Source organism: Castanea sativa, chromosome 6, assembly GCF_040712315.1.
Source record: "Castanea sativa cultivar Marrone di Chiusa Pesio chromosome 6, ASM4071231v1".
NCBI lineage: Eukaryota > Viridiplantae > Streptophyta > Magnoliopsida > Fagales > Fagaceae > Castanea > Castanea sativa.
The window spans coordinates 48,986,568-49,007,579 of NC_134018.1; the positions used below are offsets into that span (position 1 = coordinate 48,986,568).

Sequence of the window (21,012 nt, forward strand, 5' to 3'; positions counted from 1 at the left end):
CCCCCCTAACTCGAAGTTCTGGCTCCGTCTCTGTGTGAGAGACCACGCCCTGAGCCTGTTTTATGTAGGTGTTGGGCCAAACCCACTTGAATTGATAGAGTTGTGTTATTGCTTCTTAAAATGGAGGTTCAACTAGTTATATTTTCCCCTTAAGAGTTTTACCATGGAGTCGTCGCTTATTTAATTATTGAATTAAATAAAAAAATTAAAATTAAAAAATTTCTCATTTTATTACACTTATTATGTTGCACAAATCTTAAGCCATATATTGAACGTTGAGTCACATGACACATGCCCATAATGTTGCCTTTTTATCTCCATTAATTCCTCCAAGCTATAGTTCTCGTGATGTTGCCTGAATTATAGGAGCCTCCATATCCTATCAAAAAACAAAAAAAAAAAGCCTCCATATTCACGATGATGGTCTATTCTATTTCTAGTGACAAGACTTTCACCGTATTCAAGTTCAACAACACGACGGCCATCACAATTCACACAAAGGTCAACAAAGGTGGGCGGCACCAGAGTCTTTAAAATTCAACAAAGTGTAAGGTTTGGGTGGTTAACTCTACGCTGTTAAGCGGTGACATTGTAATATTTTATGTCTATATATCCATAAAATCGCCGACTTTCCCACCTGTACTGTAGCCGTGATACAGGTCGTAGATATTGTTGATTAAAAAACAGTTTTATTGTTTAATCATTATAACAAATATTTTCACAATATTTAAACAACGTTATTAAAAATCTCTTACCAAATGAGCTCACAATTTTTCACAAGGTTAGACTTGGATTTTTCCTCTCATTTATCACTTTTTTTTTTTTTTGGGCCTTGAATTGGACTTAACGTGATACCATAATTTGATTGATTGTGTGATATGTGTGGGTGTGTGATGAATCTTATATCAGGCACATACTAAGTTGAATTGGACTTTATTAACAACTATAAGGAGTCTTAATTATGACTAATCCTTTTGAGGTATAGCGTAAATGTAGTTAGTGCTTTTTCTTGGGTCATTACATATGGTATCAGAATTGGCACGGAAACCCTATGTAGGCTCGAGACACTACCCTACAAAGTGGGCTCTAATAAGGACGTTGAAGATTTAAGTGGAGGAGATTGTGATGCCCTAATTTGATTGATTGTGTGATATATGTAAAGGAGATTGTGATGCCCGAATTTAGCAGATTTGAACATTCCTCTTCCATATACCAATAACTTTTCTTTAGGTTCTAGCCAGTAGTGTGAAAATTTTCAATTTTCAAAGGATTCTATTATGATTGATTGCTCCATTTTAAGTTATTTGGAAAAGTTGTTACGTACTTAATACTCTTTCTTTTCCACAGATGGCGCCAATTATAAGATCACAATTTTTGTACCTAAGCCCAAAAATAAGAAAGGGAGTAGGCCTAAAGAGCCCAATATAATAAATTTGTAGAGAATAGATTTGAAAACTATGTTCTAGTAAGCTTAGACAATGATCATAGTGAGTAAAAATGACAATAGAATAAAGATGAATTGATGTTATCTCAAGAAAATCGTCATCGGACATAATCGGAGGAGGTTAATTCTTATATCTGATTCTTTTGGGACTGATTACAAGTATTGTTCTTGACTCTACAACTTTTTTCTCTTTATTTTTCTCCGATCCCCCTTGTAAGGGGCTTCCCTCTTCATTATATATATCTCCACCTTTAATCTCCATCATCCACATGTGTATCAAGTTGTTGGCCTTGTTCTCTGTCCCATCAGCACATTCCTAAAGTCTTTGGAAGTAGCTATAAGGCTACCTACCACTGCTCATGTATCACCTCCACATTAATGCGGTTCGTGGTGCTCTATCTCTTACGTCTTCCCTATTGCCTACCTGTCCTCAGATCACTGAGTGTCCTCGGACAAGACTCATGACCCAACATACTCCCTTGGGCCTTTATCCCTACAATTATGATGGAGTGGTTTTTAGTAACTAGATCAAATCATATAGTAAAAATTTTGCATCTAAAGTTGTAGAATTTAACTAAAAAGCAATATTGAATTTCGAGACTTATTATATAATTGTGGGGGCAGAAGAGTCAGAGTATGTGTGTGGGCCTTGGGCTTGGTCCGAGGATATTAACTCGTCCGATGAGGTCTTAGTGATAATAATTATACTGGATATAAAAAGCAAATTATTACAAGAGAAGTTGGTGGAAATGGTCCGAGGAGGGAGATCTCCTCGGCTCTATAAAGTAAAAGTTGTACCATACACCTTGATGTATGTAAGGGGATTCTAGAAGGTCTGATGAGGGAGGATACATTCCACATGAGCACAGGGAGAAGGACGGAATAAGAAATATCTTAGAGAAAACTGCTACTACTGCATTAAAGACTCTGCAACTACCTCACTGGCTTCATTAATGGAGAAATGACCTCTGAACAGTGGTGGGCAGTGTTACAACTATTGTTTGAGGGTTTCAAGAAGACAGTGGATGGGACAAATATTTAGATTGGTGATCTGGTCCATACGTGGAAGATGGTGGGAAGAAGGAAGATAATATGAAAGGAAAATGGTGGCATTCAAGAAGGGGGATCGGGAAAAGAAAGAGAAAAACATTGTATGCATCACCTTCAAATATAATCTATTGTTGAAAGAAGAAAGAGGAATATAATTCATTATCGGCTTACGTTCGATTAGAGTTTTTGCCATAAAATCATTTCATTGTGCATGTATTGGCTATTTAGCCCACCATACTTGTTATCCAATATCCATAAAACCTAGATTTTAAACTCACGCTCTACAAATTTCATTGTATAAGGCTATTTGAGCCTGCACCTTTCACACGGTTTGGTCCGGGTGCAAATTGTGTCATTACAATAATTACAAACAAATTTTATCACTTATAAACTAATTTTTATGAAGAACAATAAGTTACCAAGTAATGTCTAAAGTTACAACAAATTTCACAACTATGGCATGTTGTGATTGGTATACAATGATAATAATGTCAATAGTAGTCGTATTTGAAAGTAATGCTACACTAATCATAATCTATCACTTCAACAATTATGAAGTTTATTGTGTTGATATAGTTAATAAGTTAATAGATAAAGAAATTAAGTTGTTAACGCTTTTGAAATGTAATAGTATTTGTTTTCTCTCTTCAATTGAAACTTTTACTTCTTTAATTTTGATAAAAATAGGATTTTTTTTTTCTGAGTTAAAGATATTTTTTTTCTATTTTAAAATAAAGTTTAAATTATAAAACATATATATATATATATATATATATATATATATATATGTATTTGAATATATACACACACTTATGGTGCACAAATCTTAAGCCATATATTGAACATTGAGTCACATGACACATGCCCATAATGTTGCCCTTTTATCTCCATTAATTCCTCCGAGCTATAGTTTTCTTGATGTTGCCCCTGTATTATAGTCTAAAGAGCATCCATATCCTATCAAAAAAACAAAATAAACAAAAAAAGCCTCCATATTCACGATGATGATCTATTCTATTTCTAGTGACAAGACTTTCACCGTATTCAAGTTCAACAACACGAGGACCATCACAATTAACACAAAGGTCAACAAAGGTGGGCGGCACCAGAGTCTTTAAAATTCAACTAGAGTAAGGTTTAGGTGGCTAAGGGGTGGCATTCTAATATTTTATGTCTATATATCTATAAAACCGCCGTCTTTCCCACCTGTACTGTAACCGTGGTACAGGCTGCACCAAAATAAAATTGTCTTTTTATTTAAATAAAATTATTTTTATTTAGTCTAAATTTAATAAGTAGTGAAACTCTATCTCTCTAACAAGTTCAACTTAAATTCAAATTCATCATTTTTTTAAAATAAAATTATTTTGTTTAGTCCAAACTTAACAATGAGTAAAACTCTATCTCTCTGACAAGTCTAACTTAAACTCAAACTCATCATTTTTTTAAACAAAATTATTTTTGTTTTTGTTTAGTCCAAACTTAACAAGTAGTAAAACTCTATCTCTATGACAAGTCTAACTTAAACTCAAACTCATAATTTTTTTAGAGGTTTTAATATTTTTGAGGTTTTAATATTTCAGAGGTTTTAATATTTGAATTTTTTAGTTATTTTTTTGTAGTATCTGAAATTGTCTAAATTTTTTTTTGTAAGTCATTGCACTTTCAAGCAATGGCTTCTTCATTAATTTGTAACACAAATTGAAATTATATAATAACAAATCATGCAATGGTGTAATTTCTTAATTAATTTAAGATTTTATAAAATTATTTTAGTCTATCTCACAAATAGGTAAGTTCCTGTGTTAGCGACTAGTTTTCATAATATTTAAATAACGTTATTAGAAATCTCTTACTAAACGGGCACACAATTTTCCACAAGGTTAGACTTGGATTCTTCCTCTCATTTATCGCATTTTTTTTTTTTTTGGCCTTGAATTGGACTTAACATGAAACCCCAATTTGATTGATTGTGTGATATGTGTGGGTATGTAATGAGTCCTATATCGGGCACATACTAAGTTGAATTGGATTTTATTAACAACTACAAGGAGCCTTAATTGTGACTGATCCTTTTGAAGTATAACACAAATGTGGCTAGCGCTTTCCTTGGGTCATTACATATGGTATCAGAACCAGCACGGAAGCCCTGTGTAGGCTCAAGACATTACCCTACAAAGTGGGCCCTAACAAAAACGTTGAGAATTTAAGTGGATGAGATTGTGATGCCCTAATTTGATTGATTGTGTGATGTATGTAAAGGAGATTGTGATGCCCCAATTTAGCAGATTTGAACATTCCTCTTCCATATATCAATAACTTTTCTTTAGGTTCTAGCTAGTAGTGTGAAAATTTTCAATTTTCAAAGGATTCTATTCTGATTGATTGCTCCATTTTAAGTTATTGGAAAAGTTGTTACGCGCTTAATGCTCTTTCTTAGGTTGTTTCTTTCAACATTCCCTATTGGTTATAGTGTTATAATCAACAAAGATATGAGTTTTGGATTTAAATAACCTGTTCCTATTTATTGATGTTGAGAATTCATATGAAAAAGGTCAATACACTTGCGGAATGCACAAGAAATGTTGAAAAAGTTGATAAAAAATAAAAAACATTCTTCAGACTAATAATGCACTAATCCCATTCAACGATAAACCAACAACTTATTCACCAAAAAAAAAAAAGATAAACCAACAACTTAAATAGATTTATGGGTTCTAACTTCTACGTACTTAACTAAATCGTAGGTTTAAATTTTATCTTGTTAGTTTTTCATACAAATTTAATTATTTAGATTTTTGCTGTTATTTTGTTTTTTTTTTCTTCTAAACTAATGAGTATATTTTTTCTTATTTAGATCTTTTTTATGTAAAGATCTTGAACGTAACAAACTATAATTGTATTAAACAATCCTATGTATCTATCCATATTCAATTTAGGAGATATTATTGAACTAATTTATTCTTTTATTTTTTGTTATATTTAGTATAAATTTCGCGGACAATGATAGTAAATTGATATTGTATATGTAGTTTTCAATAGTGATTTTCAAAATTATATACATAAAAACAGTGTAATGAGAAACTTGGCATTGTCAATATCATTAAAATTGCAAGAAAAAATCATTTTAATACCTTCAAATGTCTTGGTCCAACTAATGTCCTATATATTTAATAACCTAAACTAACATCAATAACGTTATTACAATTCATCATTCTTATGTGTAAACACAGATTACATACTAGTTATATCTAATGTTTGATACAAAAGGTTTATTATTTAATTACTCTCTTATTTTGATATTTTCACATTAGCCATTGGATAGATACAAAAAGTTTTAACTATTTTATTTTAAATTAATTTTAAAAACTTTTTAATATAACGACTGATAAAATTAATAACAATTATAATTACACCCAATATAATATAATATCCCTTGATCTCAATATTCCTAGTAGTCGCTGTAAAGAACATTCTAGTTTTCAAAATTGGCAATTGAGCCCACTCGGATTAGACCAGGGGACACCCACCTGTACTATACCCACTACATGCCCCTAAGCACTAGCCCGGAGGCCCAGCAACCCACTCTTCACTTTATCGTTGAAAAGGTATTTCATGCGCCGAACGTTTAAGACCAATGTCTTATTGATAGGTGAGTTTCATATTCGCGTAATTTTATTTACGCATCATTCAATTTCATTGGTCCATGCTACTCACTAAAAAAAAAAAAAAAAGTATTTGTTCTGATAAAAAATATTTTTGTTAATTTATTTTTACTATTATTTATGAGTTTTATTACATTTTTTGTACTATTTATAAGTTTCACTATATATTATTTCAATTAACTTCTACTTTTATTTACTGTATTTTTTGTAAAAAAAGTTCTGTTTCAGCAAAATAAACCGATTTCAAACTAATCAAAGTATACATTCACACACTTTGATGAAACTTAGATGCGTGAATGATTAAATCATTTTTTATTAACAAATTTACACAGTTATGTTAAAGTGTGTATAATAAACTGTGTTAAATGTTAACAGGAGAATTGCTACTCACTATCACTATCCATCATTAGCGCACAGTGTTGGGTGGTTGTGGGGAAAACGCGTTTTCCCCACCTGACACGACTGAAAGGGCATAATAGTTTCTTCCATTATTAATTATTATCGAGAAAAAAACAGAGAGATCAGCATAATGCTGCCTTGTCCCTTTGATAATATTGATTGATCTTTTGTTTGTATGTAAAAAGAGAGTGAGAAGGTTCGTGTAATACCTTTTTTTTTTAAAAAAAAAAAAATGGTTTCAAGCTCAAGGCACCATAATTGTTTATATAAAGCAAAGAGAGTGAGAAGGTTCGTGTAATACTTCTGAATTCTGATAGGAATATTTCGGTGCTAAAGTATAAAAATATAAAAATAAATAAAAGTTTAGGATACCTTATTGTTTTTATACTTTTTTTTTTTAATAAAAAAATTATGGTTGTTGTCCAACAAATAGTCCAAAAATCTTGAACATGATAGATTGAGACTAGTATCTTTCAAGCTCAATGCACCATTACTGTTGAAGTAGCCGATGTTGGCATGTTGCACATTCACTGTTTTTGTGAAACATATTGTAAAAAATGTTATGTCCTTGTTATTATTCAAAAGGGAAAAAAAAAAAAACAAAAGAAAATCTTGGGACCTAATCTTTAACAACTCTTATAGAGGCCACACGTAGAAAAGGTCATGAGCCATCCAAAGATGGATATATCTGTCCTCGATTTTATTCAACATAAATACCTGGCAGAAAATCAAAAAACCTTTGACTTCCTTATCCTCGTCTTCCTCTATGATTTTACATTTTTGTAACTTTACGCTTGGTTTCATGAATTTGTCAAAACCAAAAACGTACATATATGAATGAGTTAAAAAGGTTGAACACATGTACGGTCGTTGTGAATTTAGTCTGTGGACTGGTGGTCTATTAACGTTTAGTACGTTACACATCGTGTACCTGTTAATCGTTTTTAAACTACTAGTTTGAGCAAGTTTGGGAGCTCATGGCAGTGGGATATTTCTAGTTCAGATGTTCCTTTCATCTTGGGTTTTAATAAAAGAACCTGGATTTTTTCCTCTTCATCCATTTCCAGGTGATCTTTAACCTTGACCCTTTTTGTTTATATTCATTTATATATGTTCTTGATTTTGTGTACTGTGTCACTGATACATTAGTGGTGAAGATTTTTGTAATGTCCTAGTATTCTCACACCTCTAGTTCTGCAACTTTTGTAGCAACTTTCTATTATTATCTCAGCTTTGCTACTTCTGTTTCAATCCGCTTTGCTTCAAGATCCTACCCCACTCTGTATCTCTCTCTCTCTCTCTCAGTTGAGTGTGTTGCTTAAACTAAGAATGAGTACTAAAAAATTTGACTTGCTCATGTGGGTTTCATCTATTTTGTGTTTGATATGTGTTTCATATGGGTTTGTTCCTATAGACAATTATTTGATAGACTGTGGATCCCCCACCAATGAATCGGTGGGTGATCGCATATTTGTGGCTGATAACTCTGATTCCAGTATTCTTTCAACCCCACAAAAGATTCTTGCAAACACAACCCTGGAAATTACTTCATCTCCTTATAATTCAACTCTGTTCCAAACTGCAAGAATACTAGATGGACCCTCTAGTTACACATTTCCAATTAAGAAACATGGGAGGCATTGGATTCGCCTATATTTCTTCACTTTCGATTATCAAAACTACAATCTGAGCACAGCAAAATTCTCAGTTTCAGCTCAAAATATCACCCTTCTCAAAGAATTCCAAATAGAAAGTGGTCCTCAGGTAAAGGAATACTCTTTGAACATAACTCAAAGCAATCTGATTCTTACTTTTACCCCTAGTTCCAATTCCTTCGCCTTCATAAATGCCTTGGAAGTTTTTTCGCTTCCTGATGAGCTCATTCCTGAGAGTGCGCCAGCAATTGGAACACACAACAATGACAGTGTGTCGAATAAGGCATTAGAGACAGTTGACAGGGTAAATATGGGTAACAAAAGTGTGTATCCCCAAGATGATACCCTATGGCGTCTTTGGGTCTCTGATGATAGTTATCTGATACACAATAATCTTGTAAAGTTTGTGTCAAACACTACAGCTGTCAATTTCACGAAAGACTGGGTAACAGATATTATCGCTCCCTCTTCTGTCTATGGCACTGCCACTCAGTTGGACTCAGAACGTGATCCTAATACCAAAGCAAATGTGACATGGCGTTTTGATGTTGATCCTGGCTTTGAGTATTTGGTCCGGTTTCACTTTTGTGACATTGGGAGTATGTCTTCACCTAGTATAATCTTCGATGTTTATATCAACTCAATGCTTGTTGCTAGAAATTTTGATCTTAGCACTTTATCACGCTTGGGTGTGCCTTATTATATGGATGTCATCACAAGGGTAAGCGATAACCTTAAGCTGAATGTCAGTGTTGGCCCTTCTGATATTGGTAATCCTTATCCAAATGCCATTCTTAATGGCCTGGAGATCATGAAAATAAGCAATTCCAAGGGCAGCCTTGTCTTGGATTCTGATTTGAAAAAAAGTTATAAGATGAAAGTTGGTTTGATAGTGGGATTGGCCAGTGGAATGTTCACAGCTGTTATTTTGGCTATCATTCTCTTCGTGCTCTGCAGAAGAAGAAGACGAAGATATGCACATATCAGCCATTCAAAGGCAGTAGAAAATTTTGCTCCTAATGAAATAGAGAATAAACCCCCCAATGGGGCTGCTATCTTTTCTAGCTCAAAATTTGGGTATCGCTTTCCTTTTGTGGCAATCCAAGAGGCTACTGATAATTTCAGTGAAAGTTTAGTTATTGGTGTAGGTGGCTTTGGGAAGGTTTACAAGGGGATGTTGAGAGATGAAACAAAAGTGGCAGTGAAGAGGGGGGTTTCTCATTCACAACAGGGTTTTGCAGAATTCCAGACTGAAATAGAAATGTTATCTCAGTTTCGTCACCGCCATCTGGTATCTCTGATTGGTTACTGTGACGAGCAAAATGAGATGATCATAATTTACGAGTACATGGAAAATGGGTCCCTAAAGAACCATCTGTATGGTTCTGATCTCCCCAGCTTAAGTTGGCAGCAAAGGCTTGAGATATGCATTGGATCAGCAAGAGGACTTCACTATCTTCACACTGGCTCTGCCAAGGCAGTTATTCATCGTGATGTCAAGTCTGCAAATATACTACTAGCTGAGAATTTCATGGCCAAGGTTGCTGATTTTGGGCTTTCAAAGACTGGTCCTGAGATTGATAAGACGCATGTCACTACTGCAGTAAGAGGAAGCTTTGGGTATCTTGATCCTGAGTATTTGACAAGGCAACAGCTGACAGAAAAATCAGACGTGTACTCTTTTGGGGTAGTCATGTTGGAAGTTCTTTGTGGGAGACCTGTCATTGATCCATCCCTTCCAAGGGAAAAGGTGAATTTAGTTGAATGGGCAAGGAAATCACAGAAAAGAGAGCAATTGGAGGAAGTTGTAGATCCTCATCTTGCAGGTCAAATTAAACCAGATTCATTAATGAAGTTCGGAGAAATAGCAGAGAAATGCTTGGCAGAATGTGGGGTTGATCGACCTTCAATGGGAGATGTGTTATGGAATTTGGAGTGTGCACTTCAACTTCAAGGTAATGAACAAAGATCCAGTTGTGCTGGTGATCTGTCTTCACAAGTTAGTCATGTCAATAACTTGGAGATCAGTGTATCCACTGCACAATTCAGTTTGGGTGACATTGCTGGTATTTCAATGAGTAAGGTCTTTGCCCAAATGGTGAAAGAGGATACGAGGTAGATGATGGTGAAGTAATGTACTAAGCCAAAAAGACTTGTATTGAGCTCAGCAAAATGAGTACTGGATATTGTACATAAGGGATGTGCCTGGAATTCCTTATGATGAATTAGCTTTATTTTGTGTTCCATTAAATGTGTAAATTCCCACCTAGAAGTACACCAATATAGCATTTGCAGTACTGGACCTGATTGGTTATGTGCGGCTCTTCTTCATTTAAGGCTTTTATTGCTATGCTTATACTGCGTATATTATCATTATGCTTTCAACGTCTCTTTTTCTGACTTAAGGTAACAAAACAAGAAACGTACTTGTCATCTTAGGTATTTTGTAGAAAAGCATTATGGTGAATCTCTAAGGTAAACTAAAGAGGCATGCATACACACACACACACACACAGCCACAGCCCACAGGCCTAACCTTGTTCTTTAGCCAAGCTCCTAAGAATCATGAACCCTGGTACCTTATTTCATAAACAACATGTGGAACGTGTGCCCCCAACTAAAAACCTATACTCTCTACTGCTTAGTGCTTACAGGATGTGTTTGGAGGCCACTTTAGCAGACAATGACTTGCATTACAGATATGCTCTTGTGATTCATGGAATTTAATCATGTCATTTTGTAGGAGGTTAAAAAAGAATGATTTAAAATACTGCTTTAAGTACATATTTCCTCTCCTCCTAACTATTAAACGAGCCAAGCTTTAAAAGTCTCAAAGTATGTTTGACGACTTTCGTAAGAAGGATCCACAAGAGACACATACAATCACCCACCAGTGAGATCAAACCTAAATAAACTTTAATAGCACTATCAAGAAAAGAAACTTTCGGCAAGGCATCTAGCTAGCTCAACCACTTTACACCTAAAACACATACATGAAGCAAGGGACAGACCATCCCTTATATCCCAAAGTTATGCACTATTTCTGTTTCACATGAAAGCTCACAAATCATTTATCATAGTCGTCTCTAAAGCAAGGGAGTCCATCTCGTATAGGAGGCTGTACCGATTTAACCAATAGAACGATATATTTCGGTATCGGTCAATACCGGTGTACCATTTCGGATTTACCGTTATTTTTTATATTTATAAATATATATATATATATATATATATATATGTGTGTGTGTGTGTGTGTATTATAATAAATATAAAAGTTTACTATAAAACATTACTTCAATTCAAAACAAATTATTTATGGTTTAAGATTTTAGCATCAATTAAAAGAAGAAAAAAAACACAATTTAAAAAATAGAAAGCTTAATTGTTCATTGCATAATAAGAAAATAAATAATACTAATAAATTAATGCAAATAAGTTACCATTATTTCTTTATAAAAATTCAAAAATTACAAAACTTTAAAAAAAAAAAATCTTTTTTTTTGTACCAGCTAGTATGTCCGGTACATGGCCGGTACGATCGGTATTTAAACCGGTACGAAACATTGACGTTTCAATACCAGTATACGTACCAGTACGGTACATATCGGTCAGTACCGGTACGGTATTAACTTCATAAAACCACACCATCACCTACTAGTCCTGGATTTCTTAGAGTGGACCCATATGTATTTAACTTGATCCATTCCTGTAGGTTTTGGGCCATTAGGAATCAATATCAATCCCAAGACGGAAAAGAAGTCAAAGTCCTTATGGAAAAATGCATCGACAAGCTTTGGTATAAGCCCAACTAGTTGAACCTCATATGGAATGAAAACCAACCTATTTCTATGAAGCTAGGGTCATCAAATACCCAATGGAAACATAATTTTCCATAGCAGTTGATGCTTATGGTAAATGACCACATTCCACATAGTTGCAATCAGCTTTTACCAATCCAGTTACCTTGCAACACCCGTGTATTTTTTTCACCATTTCTAATGGGTCGATAAGAACCCTTCAAGAATATGGGCCACCCAATCTCCAGCCCAATCTACTATGCTAAGCCTACCGAGATACTTGTCCTTCAGAACATTAACCCAACCCATGCTCCCGAATCATTCTATGTAAGCTTTCCAACCAACTTGGTCATAGAATGATTAGAATCTTCTCAAAAAAAAAAAAAAAAACCTTGGCCATAGAAAGATATTTCTTGCTCTCTTAGCGTGGAAACCAAGTCCCCCAAGTTCTTTTGGTTTAGTCACATTTCACCGATAAGAAAGTTTGGCTATAAACTTAAATTTCATAGAAAATATTCTTGGCATCCATAATATAAAAAAGGAAAAGCTACATACATGCACACATATGGCATTAAAAAACTTGAAACAGTCTTTGTACCGGGCGACGTTACGTGTTGGTGAGGGTGGTCACATGACCACCTTGATCTAAAAAAAAATTATATACCCTCAAATTTTTTTTTTTTTTTTTTGTATTTTTACAAAATTACATGGTTGTTGACTACCCTGAAACAAGTGATTAAAGACAAAATTATACACTAAAACTCTTGGTACCCTCATTAGTTTTTTAATGGCCACCCTGAAAATAAATTCCTAAAGCCACCTTTGTAATAGGTGTCTAGTTGCATTGATCCAAACTTAGCTAGGCAAGATTCTGATCAAAGCTTAGGAGAAAACTAAATTTGGGAAAATTGTGGAAGAGTTTTTTAAATTTAGGATTTGTATTTTTTTAGCTTTGAACTTGGATTTTGGGCTATAAACGTGCTTAGTCAAGCCAAGGATTAAAAATTCAAGTTTTTTCATTTAGTTTTAGGTTGAACATGAGTTGAGTTCGAGTTCATTACCAAACACAATTATATTTTTAAGCTTGAGTCATTTTTTTATTGAACAAACTCAAGCTTGTTCACTAGCTAGTTACTAGTTACTAGTTACTTGATTAAATTATTCTTTTTCTATATATAATAAAATCATGACTCTAAATTTTTACTAGCATAAATAGATTTTTATATATCAATAAATGAAAAAAAAAATTGATATCATATGGACCTATTTACAAACTAACATAATTTTATCTCAAGTGTGTGTGTGTGTATAGACAAATATACATATACAAATATAATGTTTTTTTTATTATAATTTAATCAAGCCTTATGTTCATAAACACATTATTATGTTTTAGTTTGACTCATTTAAATATCGAGTCTAAACTTGAGCATGAGTTTGACTTGTTTGTTAAATAAATGAAAACAAATATTTCCATGAGTTGAGTTCAAGCTGTTAATAAATAGCTTGGTCTACAACTTTATACAGAATTGTGATTTGTGAAATGTGAAATTGTTTTTGTGAAAGAGAAGGAGTGTTGAAGAGGGAGGATATGTTGAAGAAAATAAGGAAGGTGAGGGAAGAGATAGAATTTATTTATTTTTGGAGAGAAAAAAATAAAATTTACTAAAATACTATATAAATAAAAACAAAAAATAAAAAAAAGTTGAGTATGTGAATAACAAATGAGGTAAAACAACACAAAAAAAGAAGAAGAAGAAGAAGAAGCAAGATTTCATATTAGAATTTAAATAAAGCTTTTCTATACTCTATGAGTTATAATTAGCTCAAATAAAGTCTTTTATCGTTGAATAGGATTGTGAAGAATATATCAAAAATTAATTGATGTGTAATTATTTTATGGTCCATTTGGATTGAGGGGGATAAATGGGGATTAGAGTATAATAGAATTGACAAAAAATTAGTATATTTTTAGCCTACTTCCCTTTACTCTCCCTCTAATTCAAATGGAGATTTTTTTTTTAAATAACTATAAAAACCAAACCATATTATTAGTTAGCTAAGGTTTGAAACTAATTTGGTATCTAACAAGTCGAGTCTTTTGGAATGCTAAATCGACTATACTGAGCTCGATTACAATATCGTCTGCAGCTGATGTGGATACTTCATCCATGTAGGCATTGAACTCAAGTTCTCTGCTTCAACATCTACAAACAAACTTCCTTGTTCTTCCAAGCCCCAAAAACCCATGAACAAAACCAAATACAAAACTCAAAACAAATACCTGATCGGATTGAATTTCCTTCGCTTAAAGCTTTCACCGCTTGGGTTGCTTCTCCTAGACGAACCTACCGGGTGATGCTTGCTTGGTTCTCACTTCGGATCCAAAGCCCTGACTGTAATGGACTGCCGAGCTCCGCAATAGGTTCGTGGATGTTGTGACCCAGCTTGGTGGCCCTGACAGTGCGGCAGCAACATCACCGAAGCGGCGGCAAGAAACCACACCCACATTAACTCCAACGTGTTTAGCCATCGCCGCTATCACCTGAAGCATTTGCCGCCTGGGTTGCTTCGTTCGTAGGTATTGCTGGGTATTGCTAGGTAACGAAATCGAGCGTTACAGACTCGATTTTATGGGTATCGAAATCAATCATTACAGACTTGCTATCATGCCTACGTGGACCAAGTATCCACATCAGTTGTAGACGATGTTAAAATTGAGTTCAGTGCAATCGATTTAGCATTCCAAAATCGGGTCCAAAAGACTCGATTTGTTAAATACCAAATTAGTTTCAAACATTAGCTAACTAATAATATAGTTTGGTTTTTATAGTTTTTTTTTTTTTTTAAATCCGTCAAATGGACCTTGCTGAATTTTTTAATTCATTATATAAAAAAAAAAAGAAAAAGGAAAAGAAAATATTTATTCATGAAGTACAGAGGTAGTAGTAGGAATAGGATTGTGTCAAAATGAAAATATCAATAAAAGCCGGTTCAGCACAGACAACCCGTAAAGGAACCGGGTTATAAATTAACATCTGAGCCGTTATCTCCTCAGAAATTTGCATCAATCACTCATAGACAGACCCCTCAAAAAAAAAAAAAAAGAGGGGAAGAGACACAAAGAGAGAGAGAGAGAGAGAGAGAGAGAGAGAGAGAGTGATCTGCAAAACTAAACCCTAGCATGGACCGCCTCTCGGACAGAGACAGAAGAAGCAAGCGCACCAGAGACGAAAGAGACGATCGCGACCGAGACCACAAGCACCGATCGTCCAGAGACGACAAGCACCGCGACCGCGATTCCTCCGATCACCACCACCACTATTCTTCTTCATCTTCTCACCGCCACCGATCTGGTCGAGAGCGCTCTCACGAGGATCGCGAAGGGAGCAGAGACCGCGATTCGAAGCGTGAGAGCGAGAGGGAAGGGAGTAGAGAGAGGGATAGGACTAAGCATCGCGACGCGAAGCGCGAGCCGTCCGATGAAGAGGAGCTCGAGAGACTGTACGATAGGGACGGGTCCGTGGAGAGACGGCATTCTTCGTCGCACAAGAGGAAAGAGAGAGGCGCGAGCGAGGAGAGAGGCGATGGTGTTGATAAAAGAGCTAGGGTTTCGGAGAGGAAGGAAGCAGAGAATGGAGAAGGAAGGAAGGAAAAGAAGGAGCGAAGGAAGTTTGGCGATAGAGTTAAAGAAGAAGAGGAAATTGAGGTTGATAGGGGCTTTGAAGATGAGAAGCGAGTGAATTTCATTGATTCTAAGTCCAAGGAAGAGGTGAGTGATGAGCTTTTCGACAATGGCCGGAGCCGCCGTGGCACCGCCTCTGCGAGTAATGTAAGTTTTTTTTACTGGCCTATTTCTATTTATAATGCTTGTTTTTGATGTTGTAGATGATTTGTAGTTCAAATTTATGGTTTTGCACATATCCAAACGCATATAGCTGAAACTTTAGGTTAGTGAAGCCATTGTGGCTTGTGATGATATTTTCAAGTTGTTACAAGGAGTGTGTTAAAAATGCCTGATTTTGTAGTTGAAAAGTCGGTTGCCGATATGGTAGGGGAATTAATTAGAGGGAGATTTTGTTATTTTGAATTAAGGTTTAGTACAATTAGAGATACAACTTCAGTTCTTAATTAAGGTCTTTGGGACAAGTGGTAGTTTATCATGTATCAAATTTAGTGGTCCTAAGTTTGAATCCTATCTCCGAGTTGATGAGGTCCCTAAACAAGTTTATGACTGTTTTGTGGAGCATGTTGGCTACTTTCTTCTCTAGTGTTTAATAGTTTATAGACCTTTTGAATCTGAGATTGTAGTTCTTTACTAGTTGGTCAATTATTTGCTTGGTCTATTTCTCATTTGAATCTCTTATAAAAAGAACTTTGGTTCTTGCTTAAATGGGCTGCTCACGCTGAAGTTTAACCTTTGAAGTTTGGAGGTTTGAGAAGTTTAAGTCTTTGAGAGTGTTGAAGTTAGGGCTGTTAGCGTCTGAATGGATTTTGTTAGGAAGGATGCATGTTTGGTCTAATATTGGCCAAGTTAAGTCGGTAATGAAAGTGATTGTCAATCTATCCTATTGAGTTGAATGTGACATGAATTTGGATACATCTTTATGGTCTTGTTGAACTCTAATCTAGGTGGCTCAGGTATAACTTATATATGGATGTTTTTTAACAGGTCCATATAGGAATTAATGTTTGTTATATTTTAGTACATGAGGTTCATTTTGATAATGCACTACCCACACATTTAAACTGCTTGCCTTTTCTGATATGGACTTAACCCAGAGGATGAAGATAATTAATGTACTTATCTTTGTGAATGACCACTATGTTCTGTTTTAATTTTTGCTTTAAATTTGTCATCATGTCATCGTCAACTTACATTGTCTGTTCAAAGTGTTTATATGGGGGACAGATTAATTTCAAGCTTTGCTGTGAAAGCCAAGTTTTCCAACATAGTTTGATTATACTGGTTTAGCATAATGCAACCCATCAACCTTGTCTTGAAAAAATACGATATATTGTGACTTTTATTGCGTTGATTAAAGTGCGAGTGTAGTTTCAATTGGGGGGTGAACATGAGTATTGTTGATTAAATTAGTGAGTACAAATGCTATAAGTTAACTGCTATATAGCAAAAATGCATTCATGAGGCAAGGACATTTTGGACTTTAAGAAAAAAAAAAAACTGTATATAATAAAACAGTATCTGGCGTTTTTACCTTTTAAATTTTGTAGCACCTGGTTGATTCGCCTTGATGACAGTTTTTATTCACCTTCTAATTGTGAGTTTATTTAACCTTGGAGGCAATCCTTCCTGTGGCTGAGGAAAGTTGTGCGCACCTCCTTCATGCTTCTTGTAATTTGTTTTTCATTTCTATGATCTAGCTCTGATGGACTAGTGGATGAACTTATGGTTGATTTTTTTGACACAGGGTGCTGCTCTGGAATCACTCACCATGGAATCCAGCAGCGTGCTTGAGATGTCTTTGGCCCCTGGTCATCCCCTTTCTACAAAGGTATCTTCAATTTCTACCACAAATGAAAATAAGGGAGTTACTGTTACCAGATCTCATGAGGTTCCTGGAAAATCTAGTACAGATGGGACATCTTCAGCTGCTGGAAAAAGTGGAAGTCTATCTCTTGATGCTTTAGCTAAAGCTAAGAAAGCTTTACAAATGCAAAAAGAATTGTCAGAGAAGCTGAAGAAAATTCCCCTTGTAAGTCATTCATCTTAGAATACATCCGCACTATGTTCTGTGTAGCCATTACAGTGATTTTTTTTTGGAGCTTTAACCTCTCTATCCCTCTTTCATTTAAAGTTGGGTGCAGATTTTTTTTTTTTGTTGGGATTCTTTTCTTGATTGTAGGCGTTCTTCAGTATGTATTAACTAAAATCTTGAACATGTAGTTGAACAAGGGTGCTAGCACAAGTTCAGAGGGCAGGTCAAACTTAGGATTGAATGAGGAACCAAAAGCACAATCTGTTTTTACTGCAACAGGGAAAGGACCGGTTCTGTTAACTACCCCTACATCTGTTTCAGCAGGGGTGATATCAAGCTCATCAGCCTTACCTGTTGCATCTGATCCTGGTGCTTCTGCAGGCCTCACAGCTGTACCCAATTTTGAAGCAGTAAAACGTGCACAGGAACTTGCTGCCAGGATGGGTTTTCGGCAGGACCCAGAGTTTGCTCCTCTCATAAATTTGTTTCCAGGTCAGGTGGCAACAGATGTTGCTGTCCCACAAAAGCCAACCAAAGCCCCTGTTCTTCGTCTTGATGCGCTTGGTAGGGAGATAGATGAACATGGAAATGTGGTGAATGTGACTAAACCAAGCAACCTCAGCACTCTAAAGGTTTGTGAGTATTTTAATCTGTGCAGACATGTACGAATAATTTTCGAGGTATATTTTGTGAGTGCTTTAATCCTGTCTTCTAAATTTTCCAGGTCAACATTAATAAACAGAAAAAGGATGCATTTCAGATTCTGAAACCTGAATTAGATGTTGATCCTGACTCAAATCCTCATTTTGATGAAAGGATGGGTATTAACAAAACTAAGCTTTTGAGGCCTAAGAGGATGAATTTCCAGTTTGTTGAAGAAGGCAAATGGTCAAAAGATGCTGAGCATATTAAACTGAAGGTATTTGTTGTTGAAGTTGTGTTTCGTTTATAACTTCTACCAATTCAACACATGTATTTTTTACTTGTAGACATTTTGGTTTTGCAGAGTAAATTTGGAGAAGCACAAGCAAAAGAGCAGAAGGCAAAACAGGCACAGTTGGCTAAGGCAAAGGCAGCACCTGATATTAATCCAAATTTAATAGAGGTAGCAGAGAGAGTTATCACCAAAGAAAAACCTAAGGACCCAATTCCAGACGTTGAGTGGTGGTAAGTTGATATTGAATTCTTATTACATGGTTTCTACTGAATCATTTCCATTTATTAGAGGCATTTTGTTAGTCTGATTGGCATGATTTAGGGGAATGAATATGATATAAAGGCTATGTTGGTAATGCTAAATCTGATCCCGTTCTCTTTTACTGCCAAACTAAGGGCTGAAAAACTAAGTCTAGGTGGGGCTTTATGTTAGAGATTTATTTCATTGCAGAGAAAGCTGTTGTTTGAGAGTCACATCTGATTCTTTACTGTTCTGTGAATACCCATGAATTCTGAAAAAGCATGATTGGATTTGTTTGTATGTTTTCTGATTTTTGAAACGGCTGAGGGTTGAACTAGAACTATTGGCATTTAACTGTAAGGGTTAACATTGTCTTGTCACACTGTTGACCACTAAAAAGAGCACATGAGCCCATAAAAAACTATTGGGCTTACTGTAGGTGATGAAGCAGAAAGGACCAATCCATTTTCTTGTCCTCTATTTGCTTCTTTTTTTCTTTTTTCTTTTTTTAAATTTTATTTTTAGTCTTAAGAACTTTAGCTTAGCCATCTGTCCTTATCTTTTGGGTGTAAGTTTTATTTTATTGATTATGTTTACTGGAATCATCAGGGATGTGCCTCTCTTGCAAACTGGTACTTATGGTGACATTACTGATAGAGCCATGGATAATATAAAGTTGGAGAAGATCACTATCTATGTTGAACATCCTCGCCCAATTGAGCCCCCTGCTGAGCCAGCTCCTCCACCACCTCAACCCTTGAAGTTAACCAAGAAGGAGCAGAAGAAACTCCGTACTCAGCGACGTTTGGCTAGGGAGAAAGATAAGCAGGAGTTGATAAGACAAGGCCTGATTGAGCCTCCAAAACCCAAAGTGAAAATGAGCAATCTGATGAAAGTCCTTGGCTCTGAAGCAACCCAAGATCCAACTAGGCTTGAAAAGGAAATCAGGAGTGCAGCAGCTGAACGTGAGCAAGCTCACATAGATAGGAATATTGCTCGTAAACTCACTCCTGCTGAGCGCCGGGATAAAAAAGAGCGGAAGCTCTTTGATGAGTCAAATACACTGGAGGCCATTGTATCTGTTTACAAGATCAATGACCTGTCACACCCTCAGACACGCTTCAAAGTTGATGTTAATGCCCAAGAGAACCGCTTGAGTGGATGTGCTGTGATTTGTGATGGTATTAGTGTTGTGGTTGTTGAAGGTGGAAACAAGTCCATAAAGAGGTATGGCAAGCTTATGCTTAAACGCATAAATTGGGCTTCTGCTGTAAAAGAGGAGGATGAAGATGAGGATGAAAGTGATGATAAACCTCCTAACAAATGCGTCTTAGTTTGGCAAGGGAATGTTGCCAAACCGAATTTCAACAGATTTTCAGTTCATGAGTGCATGACTGAAGCTGCTGCCCGGAAAATTTTTGCTGATGCTGGTGTTGGTAATTACTGGGATCTCGCCGTTAACTATACAGATGATCAATCATAATTGGAGAATCCTGCTTTGATGGAAGGATGCCCTGTTTCTTGGATTATTTTGATCAATCATAATTGGAGAATCCTGCTTTGATGGAAGGATGCCCTGTTTCTTGGATTATTTTGATCATCTGTAGCAAGAAATTGCATCATTTGGATGAACTTTTATATGCAAGTTGCTGTAGTTGCACTGAATGAAATTGCGTTCTGTTGGCATATGCTTACAGTCATACATGACACAATGTTTGACAGTCTTTGGTAACGAACTGAAATTATGGTCAATTAATTCCAAATTTGATAATCAGTTCAGCAGAGAATAATATGTTATCTTTATTCGTGGACATCTTAATATTTAAACCATGGATATATGATTTTTTAAGTGTTGTAACTTTTGTTATATTTACCTTCCTAATTTTTCAGTAAATGAGTCATGATAGCTATAGCTAGCATCGTGCTCCAGATTGGGATGCTAAACTTGTTAGCTCTTCTATTAGAACTTCATTGAGATTGGCATGTTAAGAGAATTAACAGGTCCTATAAAAAAAATAAAAAAAAAAAAAAAATTTAACAGGTTGGCAGAGAAGACATGTAGCCTACGTTTGTTTGGTTTGGATTTCTAGTTTAGACCTGTACAA

General features: G+C 35.4%; 2 protein-coding genes across 3 annotated transcripts; both read left to right on the top strand.

The window, feature by feature from the left end:
- The first annotated feature begins 7,493 nt into the window (after positions 1 to 7,493).
- Positions 7,494 to 10,582, top strand: LOC142641298 (receptor-like protein kinase HERK 1). The gene has a single exon (XM_075815701.1). It carries the CDS (start codon positions 7,888 to 7,890, stop codon positions 10,330 to 10,332), a length of 2,445 nt encoding a protein of 814 aa, XP_075671816.1. The 5' UTR covers positions 7,494 to 7,887; the 3' UTR covers positions 10,333 to 10,582.
- A 4,490-nt stretch (positions 10,583 to 15,072) lies between these two features.
- Positions 15,073 to 20,801, top strand: LOC142641297 (protein RDM16). 2 transcript variants are annotated; one of them, XM_075815698.1, is made up of 6 exons: positions 15,073 to 15,842; positions 17,443 to 17,727; positions 17,919 to 18,362; positions 18,455 to 18,649; positions 18,737 to 18,897; positions 19,517 to 20,801. In XM_075815698.1, the coding sequence occupies exons 1-6, from the start codon at positions 15,195 to 15,197 to the stop codon at positions 20,388 to 20,390; spliced, it is 2,607 nt and encodes an 868-aa protein (XP_075671813.1). In that variant the 5' UTR covers positions 15,073 to 15,194; the 3' UTR covers positions 20,391 to 20,801. The 2 variants fall into 2 exon arrangements, with proteins under 2 accessions (XP_075671813.1, XP_075671814.1); XM_075815699.1 differs by lacking the exon at positions 15,073 to 15,842 and having other exon boundaries at positions 17,443 to 17,526; positions 17,609 to 17,727.
- Positions 20,802 to 21,012: the final 211 nt, after the last annotated feature.